Source organism: Labrus bergylta, chromosome 2 (genome assembly GCF_963930695.1).
Source record: "Labrus bergylta chromosome 2, fLabBer1.1, whole genome shotgun sequence".
Classification (NCBI taxonomy): Eukaryota; Metazoa; Chordata; class Actinopteri; order Labriformes; family Labridae; genus Labrus; species Labrus bergylta.
In genome coordinates, this window is record NC_089196.1 from 4974503 (window position 1) to 4988663 (window position 14161).

The window sequence follows — 14161 nt, forward strand, 5'->3', positions numbered from 1 at the left end:
GTCAGAGAATGCATACTGAGAGTTGATGTGAGGCGTTAACCCAGGTGACGCCCTTTGTTGTTGACTTGATACCATCATGTAAGAGGCCTTTAGGCTACAGCAATGACGAGCGCTCATGTTCCTGGATAAGCTTTCATGGTATGCTTCAAGCTTTGGAGTATGACCTCAGACAAGGACACACATTTCATTTAGACTCGGGGGGACCAAATAAAACAGCAATAAATAACACTGACTGATTCACAATGCAGAGCGCTGCCTGTGACAGTAGACACGACGCCATTTTGGCTCCATTCATCGGTAATGAGGAGGATAAGGTCCACATTTTTTGCTGAATTACGATTTTTTTTTTCTCAGGCAAGTACAGTAAGAATTCTGAGTACATTCAGAACTCGTCTACATTCATCACATTGATGGTACATTGATCTCTCTGACATAATAAAAGATAATAGGGTTGATGCCATCTTTACGTTAGTCTTTGAATTGTCCTGTAATGGTGAAAATGGTAACAGCGTCTTCATGCGCTCAGACATTTTCTGACACACGAGACAAAGAAAAGCAGCAAGCGAAGCGGGGGAAAAAAGGATTTTTGATATTTTTTAAGGAAAATAAAAATAATGACGATTTATGTTGTTGTTTTTTTTTTTTACTCGTACTCATGTATTAACTTTGTGTTTGTTTATAAAAAAGTCTGAGAATCTGCAGAGAAACATCCAGGTTTCATCACAGGGGGGTTCACCGATACTCGAACATAAAAACAATAATAAAAAAAAAGAAAAGTCTAAAATGTATTCAGAACCAAAGAGAATACATCCCACTACTTAATGCACACGTTAGACTTTAGTTTACCATATGGATTACCATCATAACATTCAGAGCGCTGCATGGTCCTGCTTCTTTCTTCTAAAACAATCATTTTTTTAAATAAAGAGCCGTTTATGAGCACCGCAAAAAAAAAAAAACAGCCAGTTTGATCAGCTTTTCTAATCCCCCTCCTTTCACTGAAGCTAATCCTGACTGTAAGGTAGTACGGGGCATGGGGAACAAAGGGTCAATGTGAAGGGAAAAAAAACATGTGCGGAGCCAATATCCGTCAGAATATTAAATATGATAGTCTCAGTTTTCTCTTCTGGTTTGAGGGCATGACAAAATAACTTCTCTGGAAGGGGAAATGGCCAGATTTTGATAAAATATACAATTTCTGAAAACAAGTGAAGCCATTTTTATCTGGATTCCTCTTTCTCAGAATTTGATTCCAAGTATACGTAGTAAAGAAAGCAAGAATGAATGGGCTCCATGTTCCCATAATAAGGGGAGGGGGGGGGGAGACCTCCTCTCATGTGCTTAGAAACCTTCACCCCCAAGCTTTAGCACACCTCCCTAACACATTGAGGACCTGCTCTAGATGGCATCCCTCAGTCTGTGCTGCTGTGTAGAGCTGCATGGAGAACAACACATCCACATGGATACTGGTGTGTGTGTGTGTGTGTGTGTGTGTGTGTGTGTGTGTGTGTGTGTGTGTGTGTGTGTGTGTGTGTGTGTGTGTGTGAGGTGTGTGAGAGGAGGGGCTCCATCGTCATTGCTCATTCATGGCTTGCTTGGCCTGCCTGCCTCTCTGCCTGGCCATTTTGGTTGGATGGCCTTGTTCTGTGCATGCCAAGCAAACAACAATAGAGGGGATGAAGCAGCTATTTTAGCAGCTTCTTGTAATTTCCTGTCACTACCAACATGCCATGCTTGAAACAAAAAGGGATCATGGGCCTGTATGGTCGCTGTGTGCACTGATGGATTGGATAAATTGAATGAACAACAAGAGGATCAACCTCACACCCCCTCAAAGCCCACCCCCCCCTCCCCTTTTTTTTTCCAGCCCCACTGTAACAGTGGCATCCTATAATAAAAGGCCTCTGGAATATAATAAAGGCTACACAGCAAAATAAATCCAGGGCGGATATGTGGTGCATGAATACTGTTTATATTAGACTGGGGGTTTTGTGAATTTAGGATGTATCTAGGGGTATACGGTGCAAACTGAGGGGTCTGCCTCCCATTGTTGCAATCTGGTTTATTCGGTCGCTCTCTGCGTCAAAAACCACCGTGCGACCACCCTGCTCCTTCTAGCAGGCTCTATCAGACAAGGATGCTTTTTTTCCTTTGAACAGCTTAAAAATGATTAATCCCAAAAATTCAACACCAACTGTGTGGGCTAATAATTGGACCAGATATATATATATATATATATATATTTTTTTTTTACAGCATCATTAACCACAGCTCTCAAATAAACACATTTTGTTAACATTATTCCCCTGCAGCTCTTTAAATTTAAAAAAGCACTCACCTTGACTATTCTCTACTGAGGTGCCAATATTATCTGCAGCCCAGGCATCGTTCGCTGTGCGCTGGGACACCATGGACACCATGGTCTGCAGCGCTTTCTCCGGGGTGAACAGTGGTGTCTGAGCATCCGTGGATCTCTTGCTTGTTAACCTGGAAATCGGCGCTGTTATTTGGTTTTTCGTGGCCGACATTAATCGAGTATCGAGGGCGGTGGTGGTCGTAGTAGTAGCAGCTCTGGCGGTGGTCGGGTCCGGTGTATGGGGGTGGAAGGTGGTTGCAGTTTTAGAAATAGGGCTGGTAGTGGTGGTCGTCGGGCCGGCTGAAACAATAGCAGGCGCCGGTGTGAGTCCTGCTAAAGGCCCGGGAGATGACCTGCTCTCGGGGAGAGGAGGAGGCATGTCGGTGTGGAAGGTCTCCCAGGTGTCGGAGGCTGAGCCGGGCTTCCTGGTGATAGGCGACGCATCGTAGGGGCGGATGCGAGGTGCAGCTTCGGAAAATCCAATATATACATAGAAAATAACAAGCAGAACCGGAGATATGTACATCATTAAGGATGTTAGCCTCATATTCAGTTTCAGCTCTCCATGTAAGCCCCAGTAATGGTCTTCCTCAGACCTTTCCCTGAATAGACGCGTACTCCACCATTGATGTCCCCCGGCGGCGTACGCTGCTGTTTGTTGCCCTATGAACCACAGTCAACACTTCACCTGCTCCGCAACCTACCATGAGCCGCTCGTTGACTGACGTGCGCAACAGCCAATAGGAGAAGGAGCTTCAAAACGCACGCTCCGTCAGCGATTGGACAGTCGCTGAAACACCCATATGGAGACACTGTATTTGTAAATTATTAAACGTCCTCACTCCTCTGAAAATAATCAAAACATAACCGTTTCCATTCATAAAATCAATAGAAATGTATTTTACCTTTTAAATAGGGTCACATGGTTTGATAGCCTACTGTTATAGACTTTCTGTACACCAAGTCCCTGATAGGTTTATTATGGAAAGGCTCGCAGCTCCTTTGTCGTGGGAATTTGATTTATTAAGCTTCAAATACGAATGGCTAGAGTTTGTCCATCGTTTCACATCAGTGTGATCATTTCTGGAATAATTCATGTTTAAAAATATTCTAGATTGAAGGTGTGTTTGAATAGCCTTATAAAACCTTCAGCTGTGAATAGATGTCTGCTATTTATTTTTGCAAGACTCAGCAGAACATTTATATGCTCACAAAACCAGTTCTCCTACGTCAGTACTCAAATCTTTACAGCATTTTAATCATCTATGAATGTATGTCCGTTAGCTACAACATGTTACGACACGTTGCCCCAATGAGCTGCGCTTGTTTTTAGAATCTTTTATTTTGACAGTTTTCACAGGAAGTGGTAATATTCTTTTTTTGTCTGCCTTGACATTTGAGAGGCTTGTCATGAATGTCTAATCCAAACGCAGTCAGCTGCACTTACAGGGTAAATGTAATAATAAAAGGGTTCATGTTTCTCTCAGTAAAATCTTTCTGACAGGACTTTAAGAGTGAGAATGGAAGTGTTTATAAATATCTATTTCGTTTATTATTACTCTACCGCCCTCAGGTTATGACATTGTGCTACTGCACTTCAGTTTATGTTTTGTTTTTTTTATCGTCGTTGACAGTTTTTTTTTTATTTATCCAACAAAAAGTTATTTTTATATTTACATTTTTCTTGATTTTAATCCTACTCAATTCTGCATTTATTCTGGGACATCAATGAAGTCTTATCTGCATTATTTCCAGGATGGAGGAGAAGTTACTTAATGTTTACATTAGATAGATAGGCAGGAAGGGAAGGCAGGTAGGCAGGCAGATAGAAAGATGTGCATTATTAATCCCAGGAACATGAAATGCATGGTAGAACAACATAGACACCTTAATTGAAAAAGAACAACCTACTATAGCTTAGATTAAAAAACACTGATAAGAATTTAAGAAAAAAATCTTAGCATCATCTTAAATATAACAACAAGAACCAGTTTAATTTCTGTAGACTAAAAATACCTTTTTGACTCTGTTTGTAAAACTGTATTGTCACTGTTTCACAAAATAACAGGCAATTAACAGTTCCAAAAAGAACAGCGCCACCTTGAGGTTGGGCACATAAAGTACTTACCAATTCTACAGTACCTACATTTATTCACACATAGGTTAGGCTATATACGTTCAATACCCATAATTATTCATAGGTGACCGTGACGCATACACCTGCATTAGCAAACACGGTGGCCGAGTGAATTTGGCTTATCCAGTTAATAGTAGCCTAACTGTTTAGTTTTTGCAGTCATTAACAAAATGTGCAGCTATTGAGGGCATGACAATATAAGAACTATTTGTTTTAAAATTTTAACTTATTATTTGGGGCTATACAGACGGAGTATTTTTTTTATTAAAGCATATTTCGCGATTATCTCTAATGTTATTTTGAAATGTATTTAGTTATGCATCCTAATAAAGTTGAACAGAAACAATAACAGCCAATTTTGTCTTCTAATGTCTTGCCCTAACCCCAGAAATATTTATGTTTTTCATGTTGTTATACATTTGATCTTTGTAGCCTACATATTGTCTTTTTAGTTTAATATTAAAATCAACAGAGTCTGTCATATTCTTTCACTGTAACTTTGCTCAATTTTGCTGCTTCTTTGTTAACACAATGTAAGAAAGAGTAACATCTCTTACTTGCTATTTTTCTGTCTTGATATAACATTTGTTATGAATGGCGCTATACAGAGATTGATTGATTGATTGATTGATTGATTGATTGATTGATTGATAGGCCTATATGATATGATATTGACGGGGGGGGGCTTTGATTGAGGAGGGGCCGCCAGTTGCTCACCCCTTTATTTAACTATTGATCAATTCAGGTTAAGCAGTATGTGTGTGTAGCTGATGGGAGTTCACCTGTCAAGCAACACAACGTATTGGATATACAATCATGACATCAGCTTTAACTCTCGCTCTTGTAACTTAAACTGTCTGAGCAATAAAACACAGCACAGCTTTTCTCTGATTTTTTCTTTTCTACACGATTTACGAGTTGAAGTTGATAAACACGCAGCAGAGTTTGGGGGGAGAATGACTTTTCCAAAGTTTTGAAACGAGACCGTCCGAGGGTACGTGAACGCACCACCGTCTGAAGCGTGTTGCAGGAAGTTGCTCATGACGACAGGAGAATAATGGCGCCTCTTGATTTGGATAAATATGCTGAGATCGCAAAGCAGTGTAAATACCTCCCAGAAAATGACCTCAAGGTAACTGTGACTGTAAAGAAGTGTTTGTGTTGTTTCTATTTGTGCGTGTGATAACCTTAGAGCTAGCTCCTAGCTGTTTTAAGTTGTAACGACGTAATTAGCTAACGATAGCCTTGGCTAGCTTGTGATGTTAGCTGTCCTGACCTCATCCTATCATAGCGTTTCTTAAAATGTCAACAACATCTATAAACAAGACAGAATTTATATATAAAATGCGAATGACTCAGGATTGAGACTGGCCTTGTTATGTGATGTTAAAGTGACTGTATAAAAACCACAGAGACAAGATAACAGACTGTTATGATGACAGCTGATTTATGTAAACAATCAGGACTGAAAACGATCTAATGAGATACTTTATAACACGAAATGTAGGATATTTATGAGAATTAGACCGATTTGAAGACACATACATTTATTTCCTGATGTAAACATTGCACATTGACAGAAGAAGCTCAGAGGGTCGTGGACAAGTCTTGACATATTTACTGTTTGAAACACAGTCAGTGCATGATGTGAATGTTTTCTTATGGACAGATTTGTGATAGTTTGATATTTGTCAGTTGCATATGACAGAAACAATATTTTCACCACACTGTGAGTAGCTTGATTCAGGTTGTTTTGGTAGATCCAGGTCGACTCTTCAAGTTTTCAACTCCAAATTAGTATGGATGGCGTTAATTTGACCAATTGCTACTAAATTTGAATATTATTCAAATCATTAAAATGATTCCTTAACTGGAGGGGAGAGTTGTCTTTACACTCTGTTATTGAGCAGCATGCTCTTCACCCACACAGGCCTGAAATACTCACATTCACTAACAGGATCTGTGGACATGCCTTAATGGAGAGATGTCAGAGTGAGGCTGCTACACATGAGTGAGCGCACCGGAGCTGTTGGGGGGGTACGGTGCCTTGCCCATGAGACCCTCAGCAGTAGTCTGGAAGTGACCTGGCACCACTTCAGCAACCAGACCAACTTAGACTGAACAACTGAACTGGCGACCATCCGGTTCCCAAATCCAAGTCCTTACAGACTGAGCCACCAAACCACCCCCCACCAGCCCAGGAGCACTCACTGTGGGCCGCCCCCTCACAGTTTGTTTACATCGCCAGGACGGCCGGCTGGCTCCTCCCCTCGTGTATAAAAGTTGTTTAATTGAGGGACTAGAGAAAAGAAGAATAACATACTGTACTCACTGCTTAACTGTGTTTCTAGATCACGCTCATTTCAGGTAAATTTACATGCAGTGTGAAGATACGAGCATAATAAAGATCACTAGCATTAGCATGCTAACACAACAATGCAGCGCAAGTTGTTTTGGGTTCATGCTGGTGCTCAAGGGCGACATCTGCTGGATCAAAAGAATCGCATATAAAGCCTTTAAGGTTATATTGAAGAGTATTGAATACCAGCTCTAGATTTAGTCTCTGAACCCCTGTGCCTTATGTCTGTTAACAGAGGTTATGTGACTACGTATGTGACCTCCTGCTGGAGGAGTCCAACGTGCAGCCCGTTTCTACTCCTGTAACAGTATGTGGCGACATTCATGGACAGGTAAAAACACTTGTATCACAATCATTTGGTTTGCAGTATGGTGAGAGATCTCTATCAGAATGATTTTAGATTGGTCTGTTATACCCAAATAAATGATACCAACATCCAACACGTGTTTTTATCTGTCTGTGTCTTAGTTCTACGATCTTTGTGAACTCTTCCGAACCGGCGGCCAGGTTCCCGACACAAATTACATATTTATGGTTTGTATATCCAATTAAGTTTGAACTTGATTTTAATGCATACTGTGTGACTGATGTGATTCCACAGTGTTGGTTAATAATCTGTGTCGTCCGTAGGGAGATTTTGTTGATCGAGGATATTACAGTTTGGAGACGTTCACCTATCTGCTGGTGCTGAAAGCCAAATGGCCTGACCGCATTACGCTTCTTCGTGGAAACCATGAGAGCAGACAGATCACACAGGTCTATGGCTTTTATGGTGAGAGCTGATTTAAGCACTATGCTTTAGAGCAGCTGCAAACTGCATTGTCACGAATCTCACTTCCTGCACACTGCACAGTAATCACACCCTGCTGTATGAAATAAAAGAGTGCTTTTTTTTTTGTTTTACAGATGAGTGCCAGACCAAGTATGGGAATGCAAATGCCTGGCGTTATTGCACCAAAGTGTTTGACATGTTAACAGTTGCAGCTGTGAGTATTGTGTGCAGAGTCAATGTGCTTTCTGTAAAGATGCAAGAACATCAATGATTTAACCTGATAAAAGACAGTAATTCAGTTTACTTATTTCTAAAGTTGACACACCTAAAGGCAGGTTTGGTAATCTTCTCCAGATCCATTTTTTTTTTAAAGATTTTGGTTGAAATTGTCTTTAGGTCCTGACAGAAATTAATAACTCATGTGCTCTGAAAAAGGAACAAAGAAAAGCCATCATCTGTATCAGTTTGTAAGAATGTAAAAACTTTGACCAATGTCTGCAACGAGGTACCAATCTGATGAACCAATCAGACGCCTCCCTGTCTCCCTGCTCGCTCTCTACCTGTTGTGTGCACTAGCCCACACTAAAGGGCGTCACCGATGACAGAGTTTATACTGAGAGTTTACTTATCGCTGAATGAGACATGAGACTCTCACCTGTCTGCCTCTGTCTTTCTCTGCCTCCGTTAACGCTATTTGCGTTTGCAAAGAGTCTTAATCATGTTGATATCCGTTAATTATTGATATTGATCTATAATATTTCCTGCAAGTGATTCTTCTCACATCAGGTCAGACTTTTTAATAACGCGCTCATGCACTGAGGTTCCATCTTTTAATTTTCCCCTCCCGACCAAATAATATTACGGGGATATTTATTAAATATGTTAACATGCTGCACCCCTCCAGCCTGCGCGTGAGAGAGAGAGAGACACACAGCGGGAGCGCGCACACACATACAGGCTGAGCAGTGATAGATATGAACTGTATCCACTTGCTGCTTTAAATGATTCTATATATACTTCATTAATCCTGTGGGAAATCACAACTTATCACTTTGTTATTGTGGGACATGCTACACACTCATAGGCCCAAAACACAAACAGGACACCTATAGACATGCATCAATTGACAAATGTCAGAGTGAGAGGGCTGCAGAAGGGATTTGTACCCCGAGCAGTTGGGGGTTTGATGCCTTGAGGGTATCTCAGTATTTAGGATATGAACTGGCACCTCTCCAGTTAGCTATTTAAATCTACGACCAAGAGGTGCCCGACCCAAGTCCCTACAGTTAGAGCTTCTACAGTCCTATACTTCATCTCACATTATCTGTTTGATTTTTTGTTAAAATTTGACTAGATCTTGTTTGGACTCTGCTTCCTGAGATGAATGTGTCCTGCATGGCTTGAAGAGGACAGGACAAACCTTTCAGAGTTCAACCCCAGCCGGTGTTTCTATCTGATTTAGCTTTAACGTTCCCTTTGACACAGAGAATAGGATGTGGTTAATAGTGTTGTTAATCTATCACCATGGAGACAGTATCGCTGTTCTAGCATGAGCTCACTCTTATGTAAGTTTAAATGAAATGAACAGTAAAATATGAGCTCCTGGATCCTTCCATTGGCTGAAGAGGTCACAACCCCTCCTCAGTACTTGAGAGGTCGGACTGATGTCTGTCCTCCTCCCTCTCACTCGTCACCTGCCTCTCCGTCTTCCATCAACAAACTCTGAAAGTCACAGAGAGTTCAGGCAGAGCAGCTGGAGGACATCATGAGAAAAATGATCCAGTTCCCCCATGACCTGTGAATCAGTAACCACCGTGCAGCCATCACAGAAATATGAGAAATCACGAGAGCACTCAGCAGAAATATATATCAACAGTGATCACAGTTTCTTGCTCTCCAACATCGAATAGTTTCTAATGCCATAGGGCTTACATCACATGTATGTAATTACATATTCAGACTGGTTTTTCCTGTTGCAGTATGTTCCTTCAGTACATTTTCCATTAGATCTTAAGGATGAATGAGGTATATAGTATCCGTGCATATCTCTGACCTCATCATTAGGTATCTCACAGTCCTCACTTGCTGCTGTTATGTAACGTGGTTTATATGGTCACCATGTTCCACCTGTCATACGAGTGTGGTTTCCTAACTCTTGTTGTTTATCTTCTGTCAGCTGATGGATGAGCAGATCCTGTGTGTCCACGGAGGCCTCTCCCCAGACATTAAGACGCTCGACCAAATCCGAACCATTGAACGGAACCAGGAGATCCCCCACAAAGGAGCATTTTGTGATCTGGTGTGGTCAGACCCCGAAGATGTGGACACCTGGGCCATCAGTCCCAGAGGAGCCGGCTGGCTGTTCGGTGCAAAGGTCACAAATGAGGTACAGCGCACTACTGTCATTTAGTCCAGCTCATGCCATTTCACATTTATATTAAAGTCGTACATAAGAATCCACATAATTCACTGAAGCACAGTATTACCATACGCAGTTTCACTGATGACATCACAGCTACATGCCTACATTTCAGGATTTCCAGAATGACCCCAGCAGGTGGCACTCTTTGATAAAGCCTCTATAAACACCCTCAGATACTGTCCACTCAAACCCAGATAGACGTTATAACACGTGTTCAGACAGATTCAGCAGATTCTAATAGTCCGGAATCTGGCTTTTTATGCCTTTATTTTGAGATTGGACTGTGGACAGAGTCAGAAATCAGGGACACAGTGGGGAATGACATACCGGAAAAGAGCCACAGGTCGGATTTGAACCCAGGCCGCCCACTTGGATGGCCACAGCCTCTGTACATGAGGTGCATGAAATAACCACTAGACTACGGGTGCCCCCGTGTTAATTTTCATTATAAAAACTGGTCCACAGTCCTCAGGGTTCTTTGACTTCAGACTACATTGGGCCTGTGTCCACTTATGCTTTTCCTTTTTTGCACTGGCAGCATCTATTTTCTATCCAAAAATCTGTGCAATTTTATCGTTTTCAGCACAACGCCTTCTGTGTCAGCTGTTTTTGTCGCTGCGCTCACAGCTCTAAATTGCAAATAGTTCAACTTCTGTTACACTGCCATCGTCGTCATTGTCACTTCTCCCTCACTGACCAGTCACAGTACAGAATGGGCGATGGACTTCTTATATCAAATACGGTGGAGAAGAATCTAATCTGACACAACTTTTTGAGGTTACTATATCCAGGTCTAGAGCTGCTGCTTCATGCCAGGTTTCCAAGCAGACCTGGGTTCACTACAGAGGGAAGTGAAAGTAGCAATAACTGTAAGCGCTGGTGAGAAAGCGCTCTGAAACAGAGGTCGTGGTTGCTGCCAGTGCAATTAAAAAAACAAAGGCAGCGTGTTGACACAGATCTTGATATTTGCATGCAGAGCCACAGAGCCTTCTGACCGCAGCCTCCTATTACAGTACATGACCAGTTCAATGCACCCTTTGGGGTCACAAAAGAACAGAAAAATAATTTGTGTTCTCTTTGAGTGCGTTCATCCCAAACGTTTCTTAAAATATTTGCCTTCTTTCTCTTTTTCTCTGCTTAACTTCTGTCTTCAAAAACATCCTCCAGTTTGTTCACATCAACAACCTGAAGCTGATCTGCAGAGCGCATCAACTCGTGCACGAAGGCTACAAGTTCATGTTTGACGAGAAGCTGGTCACGGTGTGGTCGGCTCCCAACTACTGCTATCGCTGCGGCAACATCGCCTCCATCATGGTCTTCAAAGATGCAAACACAAGAGAGCCAAAGCTGTTCCGAGCAGTGCCTGACTCGGAGAGGGTCATCCCACCCCGAACGACGACACCTTATTTCCTGTAAAACAACAAGGCAGCATTTTTGTTCATTGCACAGACGCCGCTTGCGACAGCAGCATTAGCACTTGTGAACTCATATAAATTTTGTATAGGACATTTAGATTGTTTACAGTGTGTTTATTAGTGCCAACTGTCAATTGTTATTCCCACACTGCAGGTATTAAAGGCTGCAGTTCTGCAGCTTCAATCACAGATTTATTTGCAGCGCAGGAAGTTTGCTCAGCAGTATTGTTGCTGTTACTGAATGTTTGAGAGGAAGGATTGAAATGACATTGAAGTCAGCAGACCCTTAAAAAGTGGTTTGTTATAATGAATCAGAATTCTACCTTACAATTAAGAATCACTGCAGAGAAAAATGAAACCTGCAGTGCTGTATAAAATGTTTCATTTTATTTTGTTATATTGATGTATTACATTTAGGTGTATAATAACAAAGCACTGTGCAAAAACAAGAATCCCACCTGTTCGTACACACTTCAATCGACTTACTGTTATTATGGTATTCCACATGATGAAAACCTGAGAGTTGATGTACAGACACTTACCTTTTTTTCAGTATTGTTAACCCTGTGGTACCTAAAAAAGACTTTCTGTTGTTGCCAGATTTGAACCTTTTCTTGTAATTATTCTGTGTGTGTGTGTGTGTGTGTGTGTGTGTCCATACAGTTTTTAAATAAAGAAATACCAAAAGTCTAAATGTTTGTTTGAAAGGATGGTTTTCTTACGTCATTATTATAAATAAGTTAGAATATTTAGTAGTAAAAAAAAAACATGATCATTATCACATTATGGCCGGGAGCTCTCCCCTCTTATCGGAAAGAACCAGTTGAAAAAAAATCCTGCTACTACAGTACATGCTACAAGACAGCTGAGCACCAACCAACAGTCTGAACATTGAGGAAGAGCGACGGTACAGCAGTGCATTCAGAACAGGGAGAAAGTACAGCAGGTGTGGCCATGTGAGCCTCAGAAGTGAAGAAATACACGCACTTACTTTGCATACAAGTACAAGGGGAAATGGGGGCAGCTGTGGCTCAGTTGGTAGAGTGGGTAGAATAGCAACCACTGCCATCAGAGTGAATGTGTAGGTGTGACCTGTAGGCCAAGTCCATACCGACAGCTAAATAAAGCCATTATTACATTTATAATAACGGTCATAAATCTTAATTATTCAGGAGCATTCATGGAGCAAAAGGCATCTTAATTTGAGTTACACCAAAGACAAAGTGAAGCTAAAGTGATTTCATGACTTCATACATCTAGAGCTTCTCTTTATAATGCTTAGTAATAATATATGAACTAATAGAAGAAAAGTGAGGAAAGGGGTAGGGACATATCAGTTTTACTATTTCACATGTTCATTTTGTTATTATCGTTCATACCAGTTGTGCTCTTGTAAGAAAAGCTGTGCAAAATAACAATGAAGGTGTACTTTAACTGAGCTATAGCTAGGCTCCATTACTAGTTTGGTTTACTATAAATAATTTGAAGGAGTTCAGTTTAATCTACTTTGTAAAAAGTACTTTCTTATACATGTGAAACAAAAATGTAAGTATTAAAAACATTTTGCATGAAATTCACATGCTAACAAAAAGTGACCCCCTGTTCACAGGTCATTCATAAACCAAACACGTAATCAAAACATTGTTTCATAGAAAAGTGCAAAAGAAATCAGATTTGTTTTTTTGTACTGAGTCACATCTGCCCTCCAGAAAGAGTCAAGGTTTGGATATTGCACCAGGTGACTTCTAAAATAGCAAACAGCATCTCTAAAAATGTGTTAATAGTGATAAAATGACTGAGAATAATTCACCCCTTATTTATTCAAGATAAGTTTGACAAATGTAGACTTCAAAACACACCATAAAACATTATACATTTTCTCAGGACAGCTGACATTCAACCCTTCCTGAGTTCCCCAGAGGTCTAAACCTGTCCAAAACTAAACATGTCTGTCCTTCACTCGTCAAAAGTACATTTCAGTGGAGGTTGTATTTCTTGTCTTTAACAAATCTGGAATTTGTGTTTCCTGACTCGATGGACAGAAAAAAAAAAGTTTCTTCTATTGCCCCCAACTGTAGTTTCATTAGTTAGTTTACTTCACATCCTGTAATAATAGCCAAATAGAGATGTAACCACTTGAATAAGTTTAATTGAACTGCACTGCCATCAAAAAGATCTTAAATGACATGTAACTGCACAACTGCAAAGCTCTATCTCTGCACCTTTTTGTACATACTGTTTAACACCTCACTGTTATGGCATGTGGAAAGCGGAAAGCACTGTGACTCTGAGGACTAAAGCAGTTTTCATTTTTTAGCTGCGCAGCTCTTTTGTTTTACACTTAAATGTTTCTCTTTTCAGATGATATGCACAGACTCATTGAAGAACTGCAGTCCTTCTTTCCAGACACTGATGTACCTTGCAGCATAAATGCTGCTGTGCTGCTGTAGGTTTACTCTAATTTGTACAGGTGTCATTTGAACTGTTTTAAATCTATTTTGTGTTTTTATATTTCTATATTCTATTAAATATATTTTAGACTATTGCTTTTTTCTATATTATTTTATTCTTTTAAAGTTCCCTGTCAGCAGGAGCACTGCTGTTTATAGCTTCTTACTATTTTTTTTTTAGCCTTTGCTAATTGTTTTTGCACCAAAAAGTCACTTTCCTTGGATGTGTAAATACACTTGGCAATAAAAA

At 40.6% G+C, this 14161-nt stretch overlaps 2 protein-coding genes across 2 annotated transcripts in view; one reads left to right on the forward strand and one right to left on the reverse strand.

Moving 5' to 3' along the window:
* The window catches only part of si:ch211-158d24.2 (multiple epidermal growth factor-like domains protein 9), a 42651-nt gene extending 39608 nt beyond the window's left edge, over positions 1–3043 (reverse strand). Inside the window, exon 1 of the mRNA XM_020645471.3 lies at positions 2339–3043. Coding sequence (XP_020501127.2) covers positions 2339–2903 — 565 coding nt within the window. The 5' untranslated portion in view covers positions 2904–3043. The remainder of the gene's footprint in view (positions 1–2338) is intronic.
* Positions 3044–5486: 2443 nt separating this feature from the next.
* Positions 5487–12155, forward strand: LOC109992748 (serine/threonine-protein phosphatase 6 catalytic subunit). The gene is made up of 7 exons (XM_020645488.3): positions 5487–5625; positions 7088–7183; positions 7321–7386; positions 7483–7624; positions 7759–7838; positions 9801–10010; positions 11214–12155. The coding sequence occupies exons 1-7, from the start codon at positions 5551–5553 to the stop codon at positions 11460–11462; spliced, it is 918 nt and encodes a 305-aa protein (XP_020501144.1). The 5' UTR covers positions 5487–5550; the 3' UTR covers positions 11463–12155.
* The last annotated feature ends 2006 nt before the right edge of the window (positions 12156–14161 follow it).